The sequence below is a fragment of the Rhyacophila brunnea genome, unplaced genomic scaffold, assembly GCF_057557595.1.
Source record: "Rhyacophila brunnea isolate RB1 unplaced genomic scaffold, BYU_Rbru_1.0 scaffold_16, whole genome shotgun sequence".
In the NCBI taxonomy this organism is placed as follows: Eukaryota; Metazoa; Arthropoda; class Insecta; order Trichoptera; family Rhyacophilidae; genus Rhyacophila; species Rhyacophila brunnea.
The window spans coordinates 4,411,787-4,433,803 of NW_028232816.1; the positions used below are offsets into that span (position 1 = coordinate 4,411,787).

Below are 22,017 nucleotides of genomic sequence, written 5' to 3' on the forward strand. Positions count from 1 at the left end.
CGTGAGCGGATGGCGTAACTGTTAAAAATTATGTATATTGATTGTTTATTTGGAATAAAATAAAAGGCATATATTGTTTCAATTCACTTGAATTTGATTTTTTATTGCAGCATCTTGATAGAAAATAGCTTTTGGTAGCATTATTATATATAAGAAAGAATATAAACCGTTAGATAGAATAAATTACAACGTCACCACCGCGAGTCCACGTGCAACAATTATTTTGTTCCGATTATGGACGCCCACGTCCCTTCACCGCTCCTCCAGCATCACAGTTTCTTGAGGACAGAGCTTCAATTCCAGAAGGGTCATCTCCACATCCACTGCTGTCAACTGAAACACAAAAATTTACAATACATCAATAATTTAATCCAGTTTTGAAAGATTTATTCGATGCTATTGATGTAAATTGGATGCGATCGTTAAGGGCTAAGACAAACGGCGTTGCAAATTGTAGCGTTGATGCAGATATTAGATCATTTTGGTTTAGTCAGATTTACATTGCCAGATGACCATGCAAAGGTCGACCTAGTATCCGTGGCAATAGAGCGTGAACACGGCAACTTGTAGTTCCGTGTATCTTAGGCCATCCGCTCACGCAGAAACTAAAATCTGACGAACTGGTTGGTGATGGAACTCATAAACTAGCCAGTGACTGATGCTTCGCACACGGAGCTACTGAAACCTAATAATCTCATAACCATAAAATGTCAAACCCGTTGTCTTTCCTACTTTGTTATAAGCTTTTTCCGTAATATCTTTACGGGAATATTCTGGCAGCCTGTAATTATACACGCAGGAATATTTGTCAACATCTGCCACATATTTTAAATTAAAAATCGGCTCGCCCATCTTTAACTTTTGACGTCTTGACTTATTATTGCTTGAACTGAACTATTTAGTGGAACCAATTTTGGCAATAAAATATGATTTTTCATCGAACCTACTGATATTGGTACCACTGTTTTATGGGTGACTGGAAACTGAGAGACTGGGAGAATAGCATGTCGCATCTCTTCAGTTTCGGTCGCGGACGTTTTGAAACTGATAGATTCCAGTCTTGCCGTCAGCAAGCCGCCATTAAAATACATTAGCTAGATACTGGAGTTTCAGTCTCGTCTTTTTTGAGTAGTCACGTGAGCGGATGGCTTTAGCCCCAAGATGTTTCAGATAATCATTGTTTTTCAGTAATATACGAGGGTGGGTCAATAAGTCCTTAGAAAAGCCGACAGGTGGCGCGACTAGTACTGTAAGCGGTTTGTTTTCATGCAGCGGCACTACCGATTCAGTATGCTGCGAAGTTTCAATCAGATTGGTCGGGTTGTTGTGTGTTTCTCGTACATTTAAAAAAAAAATTTGCTTGTGGAAAATGGAAAAATGGAAAATGGAGAAAATTGAGTTTAGAGCTGTTATTAAACATTTTAATATAAAAGGGTTAACAGCAAATAAAAAATGAGTTGGATTTAGTTCACGGCATATCTGCTCCTTCACTTGCAACTATTTATAACTGGTTAAATGAATTTAAACGTGGTCGTACATCAACAAAGGATGAACCACGCTCAGGACGTCCTGTAGAGGTGACTACACCAGAAATGATCAATAAAATCCACGATATGGTGTTAAGTGACCAAAGATTAAGGTTGAGTGAGATAATTGATGTTACAGGGATCTCAAAAGGTAGCGTCATTTCTATTTTACATGACAAATTGGGCATGAAAAATATTTCTGCAAGATGGGTGCCGCGTTTGCTCACAGTCGACAATAAACGCAATAGGGTAGGGTGGTGGCCTCTAAAGCCCTGTTGTCGCTCATGCAACGCAATCCGGATGAATTTTTTCGTCGCTTTGTGACTGTAGATGAAACATGGATACACCACTATACTCCCGAGACGAAAGAACAGTCAAAGCAGTGGATTGCGAAAGGCGAACCATGTCCAAAGAAGGCGAAAACCGTAAAATCAGCTGGTAAGGTTATGGCTACTGTATTTTGGGATGCACGTGGAATTATTTTCGTTGACTATTTGGAAAAAGGAAAAACAATAACAGGGGATTATTATGCATCTTTATTGGACCAGCTAAAAAACAAAATTGAAGAAAAACGGCCTCATTTAAACAGGAAAAAAATCCTCTTTCATCAGGACAATGCCCGTGTTCACACATGTTTACGATCAATGGCTAAAATTGAAGAATTGAAGTTCGAATTGGTCGACCACCCACCGTATTCGCCAGATTTAGCCCCCAGTGACTTTTTCCTTTTCCCAAACTTAAAAAAATGGCTAAGTGGACAACGTTTTTTTTCAAATGAAGAAGTCATCGATCGGACAAATGCTTATTTTGAGGACCTTCCGAAAACTTATTTTTCTGACGGTTTAAAAAAAATTGAGAAACGTCTAAGTGTATTGAGCTCCAAGGAGATTATGTTGAGAAATAAAAAAAAAATACAAAAATAAAAACTGTCTTAATGCTTTTTTCTAAGGAATTATTGACCCACCCTCGTATTATAGTTTAACTATACAATTATCAAACAAACAGAAAACAATGGCACAGAAAGAGATGCTGTTTCTTTGGTTATGACTGCACAATTAAGCAATCATTTCGCGGACAACAAAATATAGCAAAATAATGTAATGTCTCAGCGATTTAATTTCTAAATGAATGAAAAAACAAAATAATTAAAGTAAGTAAACAATTAATTAAATATATTATGAAGTGATTATAAAAAAAAACATACGGTTAACGCTAATATTTCGGTGCAAACTTCTGTTATTTCACATTACCATTATTTGATAATTAAACAATTATTGGAAAAACCATCTCGAAACCCTATTTTTTGGGTTTCACTAAAGTTTCCACTTGATATTAATTTTTTTGGTCTACTTACATCTCTTCTGGGCCAACTAGAGATCACTTTAAATTCTTCTGTGGGGTATCCTTCAACTGTGAGATAATCCAGTAAGCCCTATAATAAAAATGAAGAAATCAGGTATATTTACACCAGGGTATTCGTAAGAGCCAAAATTGAGACTGTGGTATCTTCAGAGTCCTAAGCCTTGAAAATTCATTAACTTCGTAGAAATGATATTTAGATTATGATGCATTTTTTTTTAATATTAGTAATAACCATGTCCTTGCTTTTTCATACAAGGTGGTTGTTAGTAATTTTGAACAATCACAAACACCCAGGCTTTAAGAAATATCTTGTGTCCTCACCGGATCGAACCCAGACCTCCCAGAAGGAAGGCCAGCGCCTTACGCACTGCACCACGAGAGCCGCCTCATTATATTCATTATATTATTGAACATTTGATCACAACCAAAGATGTTGAAAAAACCCTTCTATAGAGATAAGAGCCTAAATATATGAAATTGAACCAAAAAAAAGAACCATTGGTCGAATGTTTAAGTTAACTACAAGTGACTGCGTTGCAGATTCATTTGCAGAGAACTGAACGCTACTGCTAACATTTTCCAGTTCACTTGTTCACCTTTTAATATTGTCAGTACGTTATGCATATGTGTGGCAACATTGTAAATTTCTTATTATGTCTATATTTTTTGTTATATTTTTCAGAGGGAAAGAATAAAACTTTGTTAGCGAGATGTAAAAGAATATCATTTTAAAATTCAGTTCAATAATATGTCCACTTTACAAAAAATTATGTACACACTTTCCCCCTCTTTACCAAGGGTTTCAGCGTTTAGTTTCCATCACTGGGAAACATCATTTACAAATTACATAAGTGAACTCACTCTGAGTGGTGTGTCAGCTGTGAAACGTCTTTCCAAAAAGCGCCCCTCCGGCAGCCGGACTCGGATCTTTGTGATGCAATCGCTGTTTGCATCGGCGGCAGGTTCAATGGGAAGCCTCGCTAACACCATCGTACGGTGGGCCTGTAAAACAATCCCATTCACCATTAAAATAAAACCACGAAATCATTCTATATGTTGTAACACACAGAGTCTGCGGTTGTGGCCAGATTCGAGCCGCAGCACCTTATTCGCTTCGATGGGTTACCAGCCACACCATAGCCGTGCCATTATACATGGCTGCAATAAATGAATCATTCGAGATTATAAATCAGGTAGCAACAAATAAGGAATTAAAATTTTAAATCAAAGATGGCCACCAAAAGTTCTCGCTGCAATGGCAGATTTTTTATTTTTGACCATGTCCAATCGTAATAGGATTATGTGGGCCTCCACAGGGTGGAGGTTTGTATTAACAGATTTTTGTTTTTACGAAAAATGGATGTTAGCCACTTGCTCAACCTATTAGATCCATACTCTGACTCCAAACATAAATTGAAAAACAATATGTGTATTCGCCAGATCCAGGATTCGAACCTGGGGCCCAGGACATTATAAGCCAACGCATAAATCAGTCGGCCTTCATGCATCATGCATTTAAGCATCAGGGCATCTTATTTACGACAATAGCTCTCTTTACTATGTTCCATGAGTAAAAATATACATAAAAAACGCAAATATGTCACTGTATCTTTCTGTTTGTTCGCTTAAAGAAGGTAGATTTGTGTTTTTTCTTCTCCGAATTCTTTTCATAAATGGAAAACAAAAATAATTATAGCTCACCTCTCTTTTGGCATCTGCCTCCTGTCTTTCAGACTCTACTCGTTGTCTCTCTGCATTTTTGGCCGACTCTTGTGCCTTTTTGAACTCCTCTTTTGCTCTAAAATTGAGAAACAAAGAATCATTGTGAAAGTGTACATTAAAACAGTTAGCTACAGTTGTCAAGGTTTACATTTAACTTGCTGCCTAATATTGAAGCTGTTAGAAGCAAAGCCAACAGAGCCCCACTTTGTTGTTTTTCAGAGGACGATAATATAATCTCTCCTATAATAGTTTTAACCGGTTCTATGCCTTCAGCAAGTTTTCTCGCTCTATGAGGCCGTGATCGACAGGCCGCACATACAAATTTAGCGAGTTATCCCGTCCAAATTTAAACTCTAATTACTAGCCACTGTTGATTGATTCGCATAATCTAAAAAATTAAACACACGGTGACATCTGAAAAATTATCGGTAGTACACCGATTGTAGTAAGAGCTTCGCTCTATATTCAACACGTGTCGTTAAAAATCTGCAGCCTGTCAGATACTATATACTGCAATAGTAATATTGAGGCATAGAAAAGGTTAACAGAAAGTAAATAACTCGACAATATAGATACTCCAAGTATGGTTACCTACATACTTTATTTTTTGATTCATTACACAAGATACAAATTAAACAGTTGATACATTGACTGCTGACTAGATAATTACTTTTTAATTACCACATTTAAATAGCATGCTAATTATATCGAATGACTACCTAATCTTACGTGCTAGGCACGTCTTTAGCGTTCAATATATTAATTGAAATATTATGTTTATATTCCGTAATTACACAGTCGAAACAAGTCCGCCACAAAGTTGTAACATACCTTTCTGTGTCAAATTTTTTCACTCATATGATTGAAGAGTTTGTGTTATACATCAAAAATATTACTAAAAATGCTGTTATGTACTCAAATCATTACAATCAATAGTTCTCAAAAAATGACATTTATTTTAGATTTAGTACACCTTATTTGAAACATCATAACGATTGCCTAAATTCTTACATATCGTCGTTAATTTTCTACAAACACGTATCTCAAAAAACACAACTTTTCAGGAGAGGCAAATAACAACTTTATTCTCTCAGTTTTTAATTCAGAAATAAATTTTCTTCTATGGAATATCCATTTAGTGTTAAGGATGAAAAAAATGTTATATTTCTTCAATCTACCGCACTATCCTTTCGACTGATCAGTCATATTGTCTGAGATACGAGAATGCGTTGCAACTTTACTGTGAATCGTTCTCTCGTGGTGCAGTGCGTAAGGCGCTTGCCTTCCACCCGAGAGTTCCTGGGTTCGATTCCCGGTCAGGACACACAATATTTATGTGTTTTTCTCAAAGCCTGGGTGTTTGCGATTGTTCAAAATTACTAACAACCACCTTGTACGAAAAAGCAAAGACATGGTCATTAATAATTCTAAAAACAAAAAAAAATCACTGCAGTAAACACGTATCTTGACTTACGAGAAAGAACTTCAGTATAATCATCTGTCGGAGTTCAGTATTCTGTGTACTTACTAACACGTAACTCAAGATACGAGTTTATAATATTTATAAAAGTCTTTTATTGTGATACGAGTTTTTTATCATTGCTTAAATCTATTATGATATAAAGTATGTTTTGAGATACGTGTTAGTGGAATATTTGCGTATTGAAATTCTGAATACAACAAACTACTCAAAACTGACAAAAATTGATATACGTATTAGTAGAAAATTAACGACGATATGTATGTATATTTGCATTGGCAGTATAAAATGGATGATTTATTAAATAAATTATCAAACTTATTTACTCACTGATCATTTTAAGAAATGAATATTAATGTGTCAAACTTGGGGGGGGGGGGTTTGGAACCAATTGTTCGGGAAATTTGCAATCAAGCTTATTTTAAAACTAAATTTTCATCCAATTGAAGTCGTTTCCTTCTTTGTTGGATTTGCTTCTAATAGTTACATATTTTATCAAAGTTTACGTAATGAAAATGGTCTTAATTTTTGAAGCTGGTGTAGCCAATATTGGATCACTCTGATCACAGAGGATTAATGCTCTTGAAGTATTCAATCATGAAACAATAAATGGACAATCACCTGTCAGCTTCTAGACTCTGCCGATACGCTTCGTCCTGCTCCCACTTGACTTGATTTCTGGCGTCTCTCTCTTTCTCCTCTTGAGTCTCTTCGTCTTTTTTCCCCGCCCATCTTTCCACTCCCTCTATCAGATGACCCAACAATTCGGGAACACTCACATTCCCTATAAAATAAAAATAATACCCATTTAAATATATGACATCTAGCTAGCACATCAAAACTCGTCTCGTCTGCAACGTGTCGAATATATCGATGTGATATCATCGTTATTCACAAAACACACGTTGCCAAATGGAGCTCATCCGCAGATTAGTCGAATGCGACTTATTAGTTTGAAGAAAATAACTGGTGCTGCCATCAACAAATCACATGCATTTTGGGCTGCGAGTCGAAGATGCTAGAACGCATACACACACCTACAATTGGTCATTCTTATTGCCGCATCAAAATGCACATAAGTTTCGAGAGATTACGCTTGACTGTCGCTAGGTAGATGTGTGTTCATATGCAACACCGGAGCAACGTTCCTAGAGGTTTCATTTATGGCTGTGCGGCAGACGAGGCGAGTTCAGATGTGAGAGCCGGCTATGGCATTATGTATGTAGCATAGATCAATAAACTTTTTTTCCAAACTGAGATACCTAGATAATAAAATTTAATTGTTTTCCATTTCTCTACACAATCAGTACAATAGGGCTTAATTTAAAGCTCTCAAATTGACCAATATTTATATTTTTCTTATCTAAGCCGACGGTTTTACTAGCAGACGGCATTCAGAACTCATTTTCTATGATGACATATTCACGAATTCACAATGTAAGAGATTTCGTATCTTCATACAATCGAAAGTTGTCTATATATCTTCACCTTAATACTTCTTTTTCCTGGTGCTTCAACCCTATATGGGTCTTTGTCTTCTCCAGCTATGCCTTTATTCAAGTCTGCCCAAAACCACTTCCCTCCAAAAACGTTTTTGTTAATTCTCTGATATTTGAGTTATTAATGTTGACAGCTGATTCGGGCAATAAAGCCAACGTCAGAATGATCTAAATTTAACTAATACTAAAAATTCAAATAGCAATAGTCCACGCTCCGCTAATCCTACAACATATCTATCTACAGTAATATACGAATGTGGTTAATTCGAAATTCGCTGTAAATTGAAATATTCACTATAATTCATAAAATCTATATTATAGCGATTTCCACTAATTCAATAAATGAATCATAACAGACACCACTAATATTAATCTAAAAGAAATCGTAACGGAAACGAAAACAAAACTTTTTTGTAAATTATCCGTAATTCAATTTTCTATCCGTCAATTTCGAATTGACAGGGTTTTACTGTACTACTATCTCAAAAAATATATGAAAATTATTAGGTATTTATTCCTTACCATTTATGACCGAAAAGATCTCGGTGTTAGAGCGAATTCTCATTATGATTATGAGCACTGGTAATTTCTCCATAGGGATATTTCTGACTGTCATACTGGCAACACTGCCCAGGGAATTTGAAACGGCTGACAATAACCTGAAAATTACAAGAGTTCAATTTTATTTTAAGAAGATAGTAAGATAATAATAATCCAGAAACCCTGATCACCAATAGTCACGAAATAGTCCATAATCGTCCGCCAATGAGATACAATATGATGTGTTACTACACTATTTTTATAATGGATGGGATTCCACCGTGCATTAAGGATATATCAACATATATTCAACAGGTGTTCGAATTTAGAACTAAGCTCATCACAGCATAAAAAATATTGAATTACAGCCGAACTTGGTTATTATGATCACGGATATAGCAAGATCTCGGATGTAATGAGGAAACATTCGTTGACCTGTTAGTTTATGATTTTCTCCATACATTTATTCTCTGTTATAACGAGCAACTTATCGGATATACCGAGTTAAAATATCACCAAAAATTTTTTTAAAACTGTTGTGTCGATCGTTTAAAAACATTTCGACCCGAAGCAATAAAATCCGACCGGACAGGATGCCGCCGGGATCGCATTACGCTTATGACACTAGTTAAGTGTCTAAGTACCTACCTAATTGGTGTTTTCACCGACAATATTGAAAAAGTATCCACGCATATGGTTGAAATAAGTAAAAAATCCAAGTCTTGTGAAGTCAGTAGGTACCTACCAGCATTCATTACAATAAACAACTTCTTTTGTAGTTCATGAATGCCATGCTTGTTTCGGGATTTTTACGATGGTTTTCAGATTTTTTATTTTCGACTTTTGTGTTACGTGACCACTCATTTAAAAATACCTATTCTCTGATATAACGAGTAACGCTTTTAACGATTTAGTCGGTCCCATCTTCCTCGTAATAACCAAGTTTGACTGTATATTATGTCAAATATTAGCATGTGGCCCCCTTACTCAGCGGACAACTTATACTGGTGGATCTATATATGTTAACTGTAAAATCCAGTAATTTCAAAAAATAGTTATTAATACGTTCCGATGTAGGAATGTTATACAAAAGTTTATTATGTACTATAGTTTATTGGTTGAAAGCTTACAAATTGTCGCGTCTATATATGAGGGGTTTACAAACAAAAACGGCAGTTTCCATTTCCTTAAAATGTTAGCAAGTCATTAATAATGTCTCATATCTTTCTTATAGACCACTCATTAGAATTTTTGAAAAAAAAATAGTAATTACATCTACTTTATGAAATTTGAAATTAAAATAGAATATCCATAATATATGAGGAATATATTGAAAGAAAAGAAATATTTTTGATATATCGACGCAAGACAACTGTCAAATTATTAACTTAAAAACAGGGTGAATAGAGAATAGCAAACAAAGAAAATTAAAACAAAAGACTTTCTATTTCACAAAGAATAAATACATACATATTTTTATTCGATTCAAAGGTGAGATCCCATCCGTAGACTATAAAGTTGTTGGCGAGTAACTGAAGGACTGCCTCACAGCCGAGGAGTTGCGCGCAGAACACGTTCGATAGCACGCTGCCCTCATGATGGAGATACACACCTAATAGACGACGCTGGAAGACAAATTCATTTTCAGCTATGTATGTACTCATATCAAGGCAGTGTCAATATGCTAAGGTCCAAAAAAGATATCAAATTACAATAATTTCATAATGAAGACCTTTTTGTAGCTGCTACGGAATTATAAAAACACATCTCAATATTGGAAAAATACCCTCTCAAAGTTACAGGAGATACTGTGATGTATTAAACATCTTTATAATACGTTGAGGTAAATCATACAATAATGACACACATCGTAAAATTAAATTAACTATTTCTTTTATTAAACGAATAATTCACAAGATTTAAGAATGTACCATTCTAATTACTTAACATACATAATTCTGAAAACACAGCAAATATAGCCAATAGAAAAATCTTTTTCGAAACAAGTAAGACACCTGGCAGGAATCGAACCTGCGTCTCTTGGGTATCGCGCCCTGTGCATTACCACTATGCTACAACTGCCATGCTTAATTGCGACAAATTTTAACTAATGGTCTTTTTAATACCTGCTCATAAGCGCTCTCCAAATTAAGCTACCGGTAACTCAAGGGGGTTCGATTGTTCAATAAAAATAATTATGATTGACATCATAATTTCACTCACGTCTTTGGCAGGTTTCATGCAGGCCTCTTTGATAGCATTATCTAAGGATCCCTGGAAGAAAATTGGGTGCTGGGGTCCATACCGGTCTTGAAATCTCTCGGCAAACTGGATGCAGCCAATCGTTTCATCGTCTATGTTTTCTGGAACTGGTAACAATAACAGACACTAATCAAAACCTGTCAATTACTTACATATTTACACATACCATGCACTCTTAGTAACAAAAAGTGTCTTAGAGTAGCAGAGTGTGGCATGGAAAGATGCATGCTGGGCATAATGCAAAAGGACAAAAGCACGGTTCAGTTTGATAAGGGAACAACCTAGGAAATGTTATGCAATAGAATTTGCTAAAACCCTTAAATGAAAATCGGCAGACACATTGACAATCGGTGGACAAATCTTGTCATCTAAGGTCTAAGGGGTAGAAAACGTCCTAAAGGTGGAAGCTGCTAGATGGAAGAGAGAGTTACGTTCTGCAATGCTTGTAGCAATTGTTTAATATAACACAAGGAACCAAGACAAATGGAATCAGTTTTGAGAAACATTCATCCTACGATAAATCAGAAAGAAATCCACTAAGACTGAGTACTGAGGATAGGATAGGTAGAGAATGTATACAACTTACTTAAAGGTTCTAATCTTCTAGATTGTACATTATCCACAAATATATCATCTTCAACTGTGAAACTCTCTGACGCGTCTTCAAACTCTTCGACGGAGCTTTGTTCGCTATCTGAATTATCAATTATTATCTGAAATACACAGAAAAAAACATTAGTTTAGTTCAGGGGGGGGCAAACTTTTTGGATGGAGGGCCAAATTCAAGAATTCAAAATGAGCGGCGGGCCGCAAGTAAAATACCATTTTTTTTAAGTTCAGGTGTTAATTTTGTAGTTGATATTCTCAAAACTGCTTGTAAATGGGCATCGGAGATATTTGATCGTAAATAATTTTTATTGAGGTTCATGATCGAAAATGTTTGTTCATATATATAGGTTGATCCAAAAATAACGAACATTTTTCTTGCAATAATGTTTAAGTCGGTCGAATTTGTCTGATTTAAGGGCATTTTAAAATTTGGAGATTTCTTCACGACGATGCAATTCTCTTAAATTAGTGTCACACTGTAGATCAATAATCTCAAGTTGTAGCTCTGTCGGTACACTATCAATATCTATTGAAATCGATGTTCATCGTAGAAAATAGTCATTACATAGTGTGAGACGAAACGCAAGGAAGACATACTGAGCTAATACATTTACGAAACAGCAAATTCTTCAAAATCAAATCTATTGTCAATGTTTTTTTAAAAAAATAATAAAAAAGTTATTCGTAATCAGAAGTACAATTAATGATGGCGGGCCGCAAAAAAATACCCGGCGGGCCGCAGTTTGCCCTCCTCTGGTTTAGTTAATTACACGGACTAAGTGAATGATTTTTTTTCAATAAAGTGTTATACAATAATTTAATTTAATTTTAATTAAAATTTTTGAGTTTGCCTTCGTGATAATTCAAACTGAATTAGTGGTAGTTCTGCAAGTTGATCAACGCTACAATTTCAAAGATGGATCGGCGTCATCGATCGATGGTAAGATGAGGTTAGCAAGTCTTATTGAAAAGGCATTTGTCACAATGCTAACGCTTTCAATGTCTTCAAAAGTACATCACATTCAAAGCAATATGGAAGCAAATATTACTGTTTATTTTAAAAACTCACAACTCAAGCGTTGACGCATATTTATCGATTTATGTGCTGCGGACAATATAAAGCATTACGTTGCGGTCAACGTTCCCTCTAATTTTTCTATTGTGTGCGCGGATCATCAACGCATCTGAGCAGTGGCGTCAGTGACGGGCCGTCACCCGGTGCGGTAAATTTACACCCCCCCCCCCCCCCCCCGCAAACACCCCCACACTTTTACCATTTAAAAAATATTGTAAGAACTGTGATGTTTTCACAATAAGGACTACTATGAGAGAAACTATATGTTTCTTGCAAGTTGAAACATGTCAAAGACTAACAAATATAGTGGACCTGGCACATAGGTGGTCTTTAATAAACACTAAAATACGTATCTACTTTTCGTATACTTTGGCACGCGCTAGAACGGGACGGATATAGTGATCCCGCTCGACGTAAAATTTCACTTGCGTGCTCGCGTTAGTCGCACTTGACCTTCGCCTTCCGAGAAATGAGTCGAAGAATTGTCCATGGGATGGTTTCGTGCATTCGAGCAAAAATAAAATCTGACAAAGAAAACTTTTTTTTACAATATTTTTGTGTGAGGACTCTGTGCGGGGGATGAAAACATTTGACATGTGCGCGCACACCTTACAGGGAACATTGGTTGCAGTACTGAAAACGCAATTTAGGAAATTATTAGCATATACCAGGATTATTTCAGATAATGCATTTAGTAGCACTGATTTAGACGAAGCATAAAATATTGCATCATCTAGTGAAATAATTTGGAAACATCGAGTGATGACACAGAAGAGTGAGCTTGCCTAAGTGTTGGTCCAACCAAGAGGACGCTTCGGGTCTCTCGACACCTTCAGTTATGCGAACGGCGGAATCGCTAGAGAGATATAACTAGGAAATTTGAAAGGAGCCATGTTCTTAAATAGTAGACATAGAAAAATATAGTTACCCTTTTGTATTCCCGATGCGCAGGTTTCTGAGGAGCTTTTCGCACTTTGAGATTGTGTTCCGGATACGTGATGCCTGACATTGCCAACATTGTGCCATCTAAATTAAGAGACGTAGGCCAACCTGTCCACAACTGTAAAAAAAAATAACGTTTACATTAAATAAATGCCAAATCACCAATAGTTGTAGATACTACTGCATTATGCACAAGTAGAGTGGGGCCAATTTGAATATTGTCTATGATCGCTAAGACTGACATTGTTTACATCATATTATCTGTCATCGGTGTATATCCCTCGGTCCCACTTCGCATTTTCTTGCAACCGGCCCGGACCATCAAAGGTTGTTTTGAATGCCGTACATTTATAGCGACTCTCCCATACCATTGGGTCCCCATGCCTGGGGTTGATTGATAAAAGAGTCTTCACACTTCACAGAGGGTAGGTGTCAGCGGCAAAGGGTGCAAGTAGGCTGTTAAGATTCATATAAACAGTTAATACTAAACTTTCTCAGTCATACGTATTTGTTTTCATTGAATTAAAACTACAATGTGTAGATAGTGTTGGTTAGTTTTAATAATTCAATTAAACCCTGCGTCAACCAAATCATAATAGATAATAAATAAAAAAAATTGTCTATCTCTAAAATATCGAAAATCATGACATTTAATCATACATAATTTTAGTATAGATATAAGAATATTTTTTATCTATTATGGTTTGGTTTGGCAGGGTTTAATGAGGTTTTAAAAAAACTAACCAACACTATTTGATATAATATGTATTCTTCATTCAACGAAAACTGAAAAGGTGTGCACTATTATATCGCCCATAGCATACCTAAACTAATACAGTAAAACCTCGTTAATACGAATTTCAAGGGACCGAAAATCGAAAAAAAATTCGAATTACGAATTATGAAATGTGTGGGGGAAAAATATTACAATTTAAAAAAAAAAAATTTGATTTTCATCAATATCGTTTACGATCATAGATGTGCCTACCAAATTTCCGGTTCCGTGTGTGTTAATGGGTCATAAAATGTCAGGATTATTTTTATTACCTTCTGAAAATAAGTAATTTATGATGTTTTACGAAGAGTCTGTCACAATTTTCAATGACTGGCACATGAAATAATGTACTTTATTATGATTTATTGAATATTTTTATATGCCAGGACTCAGGACGAATTATGAAATTCGAATTAAAGGTATGGTTTTATATGAAAATAATGTTCAAGGGACTTTTTTTTCGAGAAAATTTTCGAATTACGGTGAATTTCGAATTATCCGTGTTCTTATTAATGAGGTTCTACTGTATAGTTTGGTTTAGGCAGGGTTTAATTGAATTTTAAAAACTAACAAGTACCATCTACAATTTATATTTTTATGTCAATGAAATGAAATATGTATGACTGACAAAGTTTAGTGTGAACTATTTATGTCGGATTTTAACAGCCTACCTCCACCCTTCGACACCAGTAGGTATACGAGAATTCATTCTTACAATAAGAAATTGAGTTGAACACTCATGCTTTACTCTCAATCGTTTCAGTATAATATGTAATAGCTCCGTAAACAGCATTTCTATATTTACATACAAGGTGATTACATTAATTTCATAATAGCTATTTGTGTATTCAAATACAAGAGAAGTTGTTAAATGTGAAGCAGAACTTGGAACGCTCACCTTTTGATCTGTAGGTCAGAGATTCAAATACATAGGAAAATTTACACGTTTTATTTTAAGCAATAGGCGTGTTTGAATTCAGGGCACGGAACGAAAAATGAGCGAATGGATTGCAGCCAAAACTTACCTGATGTCTAACAGGAATGTCAGTGAATGAATAAAGATCGGTTTTAACTTCTAGAATCTTTTTCGTTCCAGGGAATTGAAATTTATATGTTTTGTCTTCGTATTCTATATTCAGTGTGTACGTCTGCGTCAGACGTTCTGCAATAGATCTGGAAATAAATTTTAGCAAATTAAACAAGATGGAACATTTTTGTACTTCAGACTTACCCTCCTTTCACATTATACGGTTAAAATCCGAACCGGTTCATGCTCTTTTCTCACTATACGGTTTATGCACGGTTTTTTCCTTCACAAGCTCAGTTTGTGGTGCTGTTTGGTTATAATGAATTGACTGACGGTTCGATTTAAAACCGCCTAATATGAAAGCGTGCATTAGGTCACGTACACCACTGAGTCATCGGTGACCGTACGGCCGCCATGCTTACAGTGGCAATGAACGGCTGCTATACGGCGCGGTTTCGGTTTTTAACCGTTGCCGTGTAATATGAAAAGGGCCACGCTCTTCTTCTTGCTACTAAAAGAATGTCGCCATTCGATCTTTTGCCATACGGTCAAAACCATATAATGTGAAAGGAGCATTAGAGCTTAGTTTTAACAATATTTTTTTTTTTTCTATCATATTGTATTTTGAAATTACAACAATATGACATAATGTTGTAACTTAATTGTTGACTTTAATTAACTGATCAACACTTAATTACAAGAGAGTAATGCAAAATAAAGTTGAATATACAGTCGAACTCGGTTATTACGATCTCGGACATAGCGAGATCTCGGATGTAATGAGGAAACATTCGTTGACATTTGGTTTATGATTTTCTCCATACATTTATTCACTGTTATAACGAGCAACTTATCGGATATACCGATCTAAAATACTGTTAATGTGTCGATTGTTTAAAAACATTTCAACCCTAAGCAATAAAATCCGATCGGACAGGATGCCGCTGGGGACGGATTACGTTTATGACACTAGTTAAGTGTCTAATTGTAGTTTTCGCCGACAATAATGAAAAAGCATCCACGCACATCGTTGAAAAATCCAAGGTTTGTGAAGTCCGTAGGTAGGTACCTACCGGCTTTCATTACAATAAACAACTTCTTTTGTAGTTTATGAATATTTACAATGGTTTTCAGATTTTTCATTTTCGACTTTCATTTCAACGCTCATTTAAAAATACCTATTCTCTGATATAACGAGTACCGCTTATAACGTGCAAATTCAGTCGGTCCCATCTTCCTCGTAATAACCAAGTTCGACTGTATTTATATTATATTAGGATTGAATTTTTCAATTTGTTCATAAAGATTTAATATAATATTTAGACTTTGTTATCGGTATACAACAGAATAAATGATTAAGTAACAAGTATTATTTATTACTCATCATCGGGCTGTATGTTATCGGGGACAGTCATAAACAGATTACAAGGGGCAGGCAGGTGGAGAGAAGAGAGGGCGGAGGTGCCGGCAGGGAGGGGCGTGCGCAGACTGCCCAGACCCTCCAGCGACTGCTGGCAAGCCGGCACCCCCGATAACTCTGAGATGCGCCGTCTCAGGTCACCTGGAAGCAAAAAATTTCATCAGCATTTTCCATCTATTTATAATGAGTATAAAAGTACATATTTATTCAGTCTAGCTGAGAGATCGATTTCTGAATGAAGCACTATGAAACCTGTCACCTAACCGCTTTGACTGAAGCAGGTAAAATTTTTAGTTTTAAAGTGAATATTGTGTGTTCAGAGCTTCAAACGGCATCGAGCCATAAATAAAAATGAACCATAAGTGTGAGTGAGCAAGTATTCAGCACGCTTATACCTCCCCGGTCCATGCGTTAGTGTAAGATAGAAATTTGACCGTGTCAACAAATGTCAAGATGGAACTCGTCGATTTCATAGAAATTAAATAACATTTTATCCATTTGGGTAATGAATTCATATTTAATCCGTACTTACCCGTTAACGTTGCACTATCAAACCAATCATTGTCAAAGTATGTGGCTAATTAATCTTTAAATAAGCTAGATCCAATATCCCATATAATACAATATTACAATACGGCATTTCCGTTGTATTTTGCAAACAAACATGTTATTTTGCTGTATTGCAAAATCACAATAAACACTTAAATGAGGATTTAAACACAAAATAACACTTTCAACGGTAATAGTTATGTAAAAGACAAAACACAATAGATGTACATACAGCTTTCTACAATATTACGTTGACATTAGATATCTGACGTTTACCGCCAGCGCCTCTAGCGGCAAAGCATATGTAGTTCAATGCCATGTGTAGTCGGCAGTGGCGGTTGACTTTTAGTATACTTCGGTAGAAGTAGGCTTGCGCAACCGGTCATAGTGCTTCATTCATAAATTGGGCTCCTGTAAGTTTGGAAGTGAGTTCTTTTTGCGAAAACCCATCGCTATGTGGAGAGCTCGATATCCAAATGGGAATGCCTGGAGCACCATTCAATACAGTGCCAAACCAAACAAGAACCTAGTGCGAATGGTAGTGAATCGTGGCACCTTACAAAGACTCGGAGCCTAGAAAACAGATGCTTTTCAGAATACAGGTGATAAGAAAGCGGACCATGCAGCATATCGTCACATATAAAACGAAGATGTGGCGTTGAACCTGCTATAACCACATGCTCAATACGGTCTCATCCTAGCTTGTCATTTTTTGGTTAGCATATCCAGCAGAGCTTCAGATTGCTGGTGTGACTGATGCAAGAAGACTGGCATAATTATGACAGAGATTGTCGGAGACGCTGCGTGGTGTCCATATTGTCTACCAGGAAACAGACTAAGAAGTAAATATCTGTTTGGAAATCCCATATTTTGGGTTGCAGCATTTTCACCATTGTATGAAAAAGGTCTTGGGCTTGGGCTTGCACAAGTACATGAATGTACTGTCTTGAGAATGGATTAATAATGAGGGCATTTTACTAACCGACCGTCGCCGTCTCTAATATCGTCAGATCATATGTCCGGTCCAGGTAGTGTATGTGGAACTCCATCATCTTGGGCGGAATACTGCTTTGACTACTCGACGAAGTGGAAGGCACAATGATAACGCTATCATTGTCAACTGGAACTGAAAACACACAAATAACTTTTTGTAAAAAAAGGTATGACATTAACGTGTTTTATTGTATTGTGAACATTATTCAGGATTGCAATTATTATTTTTCTTCAATACAGTAGTGAGGAGATATTTTTTTGAAAAAGCTTATGGATCTGCCGTGTGGCCAATTGTCTCAGTAAGACAAATCATTTAAACAGAGAGATTTGGGAAAAGAGTGGTCGTACTTACTTATTGGAAGCGATGGATTGATTCTAGGCTTAATGACTGATATGTCATCATCGATCATGTCAACGTCCACCGGGACGGCGTTGACATGCGGTAAATTTTGATTACTGGCTGCTGAGTTTGAGACATCCTGCGGCACCACTCGATTGATAGCAGACTGGAAAATAATGAGACATAATTAGACAATTACATGAGTAAATGTTAAGACACCGTCTAAACAGAAAGGTTCATTTACATCCACAAATCTCTTTTTGAACATAGATAAAATGCTAACATTTTTTTTATTGGTCCTTCCCTGAAATCTACCATATTTTATGATAATGCACTTACGGATACGTTTTGTCTTCAACAGATACAAGGCTAAACAAGTTTAAAATGTTCAAATTTCTGTTACGATCCTTCGTGCGTGTACATAGTAGTATACTTGCAAAAGATAGAGAAATATGGAGAAATCTCACCCAGAATTAATCATGGAAGTGATGACTATAAAGTCTGTCGTGTCTACCTGTCTGGGTTAATCACTTGTTAACAATTGGATATAAGTGTTACGCCGGATTCATACTAGACTGACGTGTCATGTCGTGATGCATCAGAAGCAGATCGGAAGCGTATATTTTGAATAATATTGGCGTCAGAATAGTATGCACGCCTTCATACAAAATATAGGCTTCCAATGTACTTCTGATGCATCATGACACGACACGTCAGTCTAGTATGGCTGCGTCATTACAATATTCATTCTAAAATAATCATTAGAATGTGTGTCATGGTTTCATAGTTTTTATGCCAAATAATGGTTTTCAATAATGGTAACATTTTAACTAAAAGCGTGGAAACACAAATGAAGCGCTTACTTTCAAGAACGGCTAAAACGGTTTTTCGAGTATTTTCAGTTAGATAATATATAACATTTGTCTACCAAAGTGTAGTCTGAGTTTTAATTTCAAAACTCAGCTAAATACGTCAATATTACTTATTAAAAATCTAGCTTAGTTTAAAAATCTGCTAAAACGGTAGAAGTAAAGGAATGTTATTTCAATCAATTTCAAAATTGCATAAAACCGTTTTAGCCGCTTTTGAAAGTAAACGCTACAAATTATCATTTTATCGATTGTGCAAACAATGCATAACAAACATTTTTGAATGCATTGCCGGATTTACTATACGGCTAATGATAACCCAAGGCCCCCGAATTGATAAGGTCTTTGGGGTCCAAAAAATTAAATTTGTTAACATGAAAGTACTTTGAAACAGACGAACCAGCACGACCATGTGAATGAATTTTCAGGGTCCAAAAGCTTGACAAATTCAGATACCTATTGCCTACGATTGCAAAAAATATGCCAACGGAAGAAATATTTACTATTTACAAATTCGTATATTAGACGAAGAAGAAACAATAGCTGTCAGATTTTAGGACACAAACAATATCAATATTGCACACATTAGCCAAAACATTTTCTGGTTGAAATTGGAAGACTTAAGTTGACACGGTCCAAGTACCATCCAAGTACACTTGGATCGAGTGCCATCCAAGTGACAGCTTCATACTATTTATTCCTATCCAAGTGCACTCGTATGAGACATCTTCATACTAATTATTCCTATCCAAGTCTACTTGGACCGTGTCAACGCGGCTTTACAGAAATATATTTAAAATTGTAACTTTTTTTTTTGATTGTGCAAATTCATGTAAGACAACAATACTTATACTTGGACCATAGTGAACCCCAAAATGGAAAAGAATAATAATTGAATAAATGTTATGCATGGTAATACCATAAATGTCAGGCATTTAGAGATTTAATTTGTGTCGTTTTATTAATAATATTAATTTTATCATTACTTATAATGGAGAACTACATAATCCCGAATTATATAAAAATGTGGCATTTCAACGAAATTTTGATTCAGTGGACCAGTCCATATCTTTGAAAGCTTTAGTAAGTAATTATCAATTTAATTTGATTTGTGTTATTGTTTTGATGGCTTACCAGGAGATCCCAATTTGTTTCTTCCAAATGAAATATTGCTTCAGCAACGTCTTCGATCTCTGTAATACCCTGAAACAATAAAAACGTGCATTTATAATATTAATTAAACTTCAAAATACCCGAAAATAATTAGTCACGAATAATTTTTTGTGGTTAGTCATTTTCCTTTGTGTCCTCGTTTCGCACGGGTAAAACAAAAATATTTAAATTGACGACGCAATTTGAAAACAATATTTTAAACGGAATAATCTGCGATAACTATTGAATAATATCGAAATGTAACGAACGCAGACCTTCAAATATTTAGTTCGTAATTATTGTAGTCGAGAAGTTGACAATCATCTCCTAACCTTTCATTTACGGAAACGTTGTATTTAACACCGAAAGGAGGTAATATGAAAAAATAAACTGTTTCGTACCTGAAAGTTAGCTAGTATCTCTTCCCTGTTCTCCGCCATAATTTAAAAAATGATTAATCCACTATTGACATTTATGACTTGACACTTCACGAAAAAAATTAACGCAAACGACTGTAGACTTTTATACGCCATAACAGTATGGCTACGACAGAAAAACATATCTTTTTTAAGGCTAATAAATTATTTTAAAATTTAAAATGCTTTACAAAAAATATAGTAAATATTTATATCAGTTGTAATATAGTATGAATGATAGTTATTTCAGTAGATTGCTTGCACGCGCATTTACATCTAAACAAAAAATCTTTTAAATTACCTACCTACCTAATTGATTTTAAAATATCAAAATCCTTAGCTCGAAAATTTAAACATTTAAAATAGGAACATACATCATTTTGAAAACACTTATATAATATAAGAAAGAAAATATATTATAATATTTTAAAAATATATTAAAACTTATAACCAATAGAAAAATTCTAAAAAAAAAACACCCGGCAGAAATCGAACCTGCATCTCCCAGATTTTGCGCCCATAAACATAAATCACTATGCTATTATAGGCGCCATAAATTTTACTTACCTACCTACTAAATTTTTTTTTCAAAAAGATTTTTCTTATTGGTTATAGGTACGTAATATATTTTTCTCAGAAGTGTTTTCAAAATTATGTATGCTCAATAATTAGAATGTTACATTCTTAAATCTTGTGAATTATTCTTTAATTTAATCTAAAACTTAAATTAATAAAAAAATAGGTTTCAAAATAATTATAAAAATACATTTTTTTATTTTCATTGGAAATAATTAATGGTAATATTATAATATTAAAATGAATTTGATATTTTTCAATTACTGAATAAAACAGATTGACTATTAAGCAAAGATGTTGATCAACCTTTTTCTATAGAAATGGAGCCGAAAAATAGGAAAGTGATCATTGTGATCAAAGAAGAACCACTAGGAGTAGGTTAGCTACAAATAATTTCTCATTCCAGGTTCATTTTAAAAACACATCACCTTCACATGGCATTAATTTGTTTACAGGTTTGTAGGAATTATGAATGTTCCATTTTGAAGGAAGTTTTTATACAGTTAATAAATGAAACAATATTCTTCGCCACCTCCATGGCTGCCTGTGCTATCAAGGTACGTTTAGCAAAAATAAATCGAAACGTGGCTACATTGAGGAGTATAAGAAAATTAATTTTAAGCAACACAAAACGAGAGAGAGCATCAGGCATGAGGAACTCTTATCTTATAGTATGATTTTACTTTTATGCAAACAATCATCGCAACCAAATTTAAATGGCAGTGATTTTAGGTACTTGTACAAAGATTGTATTTGATCAACGCACTGAACGCCTTGAACACATGCACCTACCCACATTACCTACCTGTACTGCAATGACTGCATAAGCAAAATCACCACGTACATCTGCTGATCTGCTGCTGCAGGGCATTCCAAATAATAT

The 22,017-nt window shown here is 35.3% G+C and overlaps 1 protein-coding gene across 1 annotated transcript; it reads right to left on the reverse strand.

The window, feature by feature from the left end:
* Window positions 1–73: 73 nt before the first annotated feature.
* On the reverse strand, window positions 74–20,681 carry casp (Fas associated factor casp). Its single transcript, XM_085944042.1, has 16 exons — window positions 20,544–20,681; window positions 20,125–20,193; window positions 18,134–18,287; window positions 17,771–17,914; window positions 16,200–16,380; window positions 14,818–14,965; window positions 13,004–13,135; window positions 10,978–11,104; window positions 10,353–10,498; window positions 9,600–9,754; window positions 8,112–8,248; window positions 6,712–6,874; window positions 4,590–4,686; window positions 3,750–3,890; window positions 2,881–2,958; window positions 74–333 (listed from the first exon to the last, which is right to left on the reverse strand). The coding sequence occupies exons 1-16, from the start codon at window positions 20,580–20,582 to the stop codon at window positions 253–255; spliced, it is 1,992 nt and encodes a 663-aa protein (XP_085800168.1). The 5' UTR covers window positions 20,583–20,681; the 3' UTR covers window positions 74–252.
* Window positions 20,682–22,017: the final 1,336 nt, after the last annotated feature.

Coding starts and splice junctions, on each gene's coding strand:
- casp (XM_085944042.1), bottom strand. CDS start 20,582: ATGGCGGAGAACAGGGAAGAGATACTAGCTAACTTTCAG. Junction 13,136..14,817: donor ACATTCCTGTTAGACATCAG/GTAAGTTTTGGC, acceptor TTTTTTTTACAG/TTGTGGACAGGTTGGCCTAC. Junction 4,687..6,711: donor CAGAGTCTAGAAGCTGACAG/GTGATTGTCCAT, acceptor TCTCAATTTTAG/AGCAAAAGAGGAGTTCAAAA.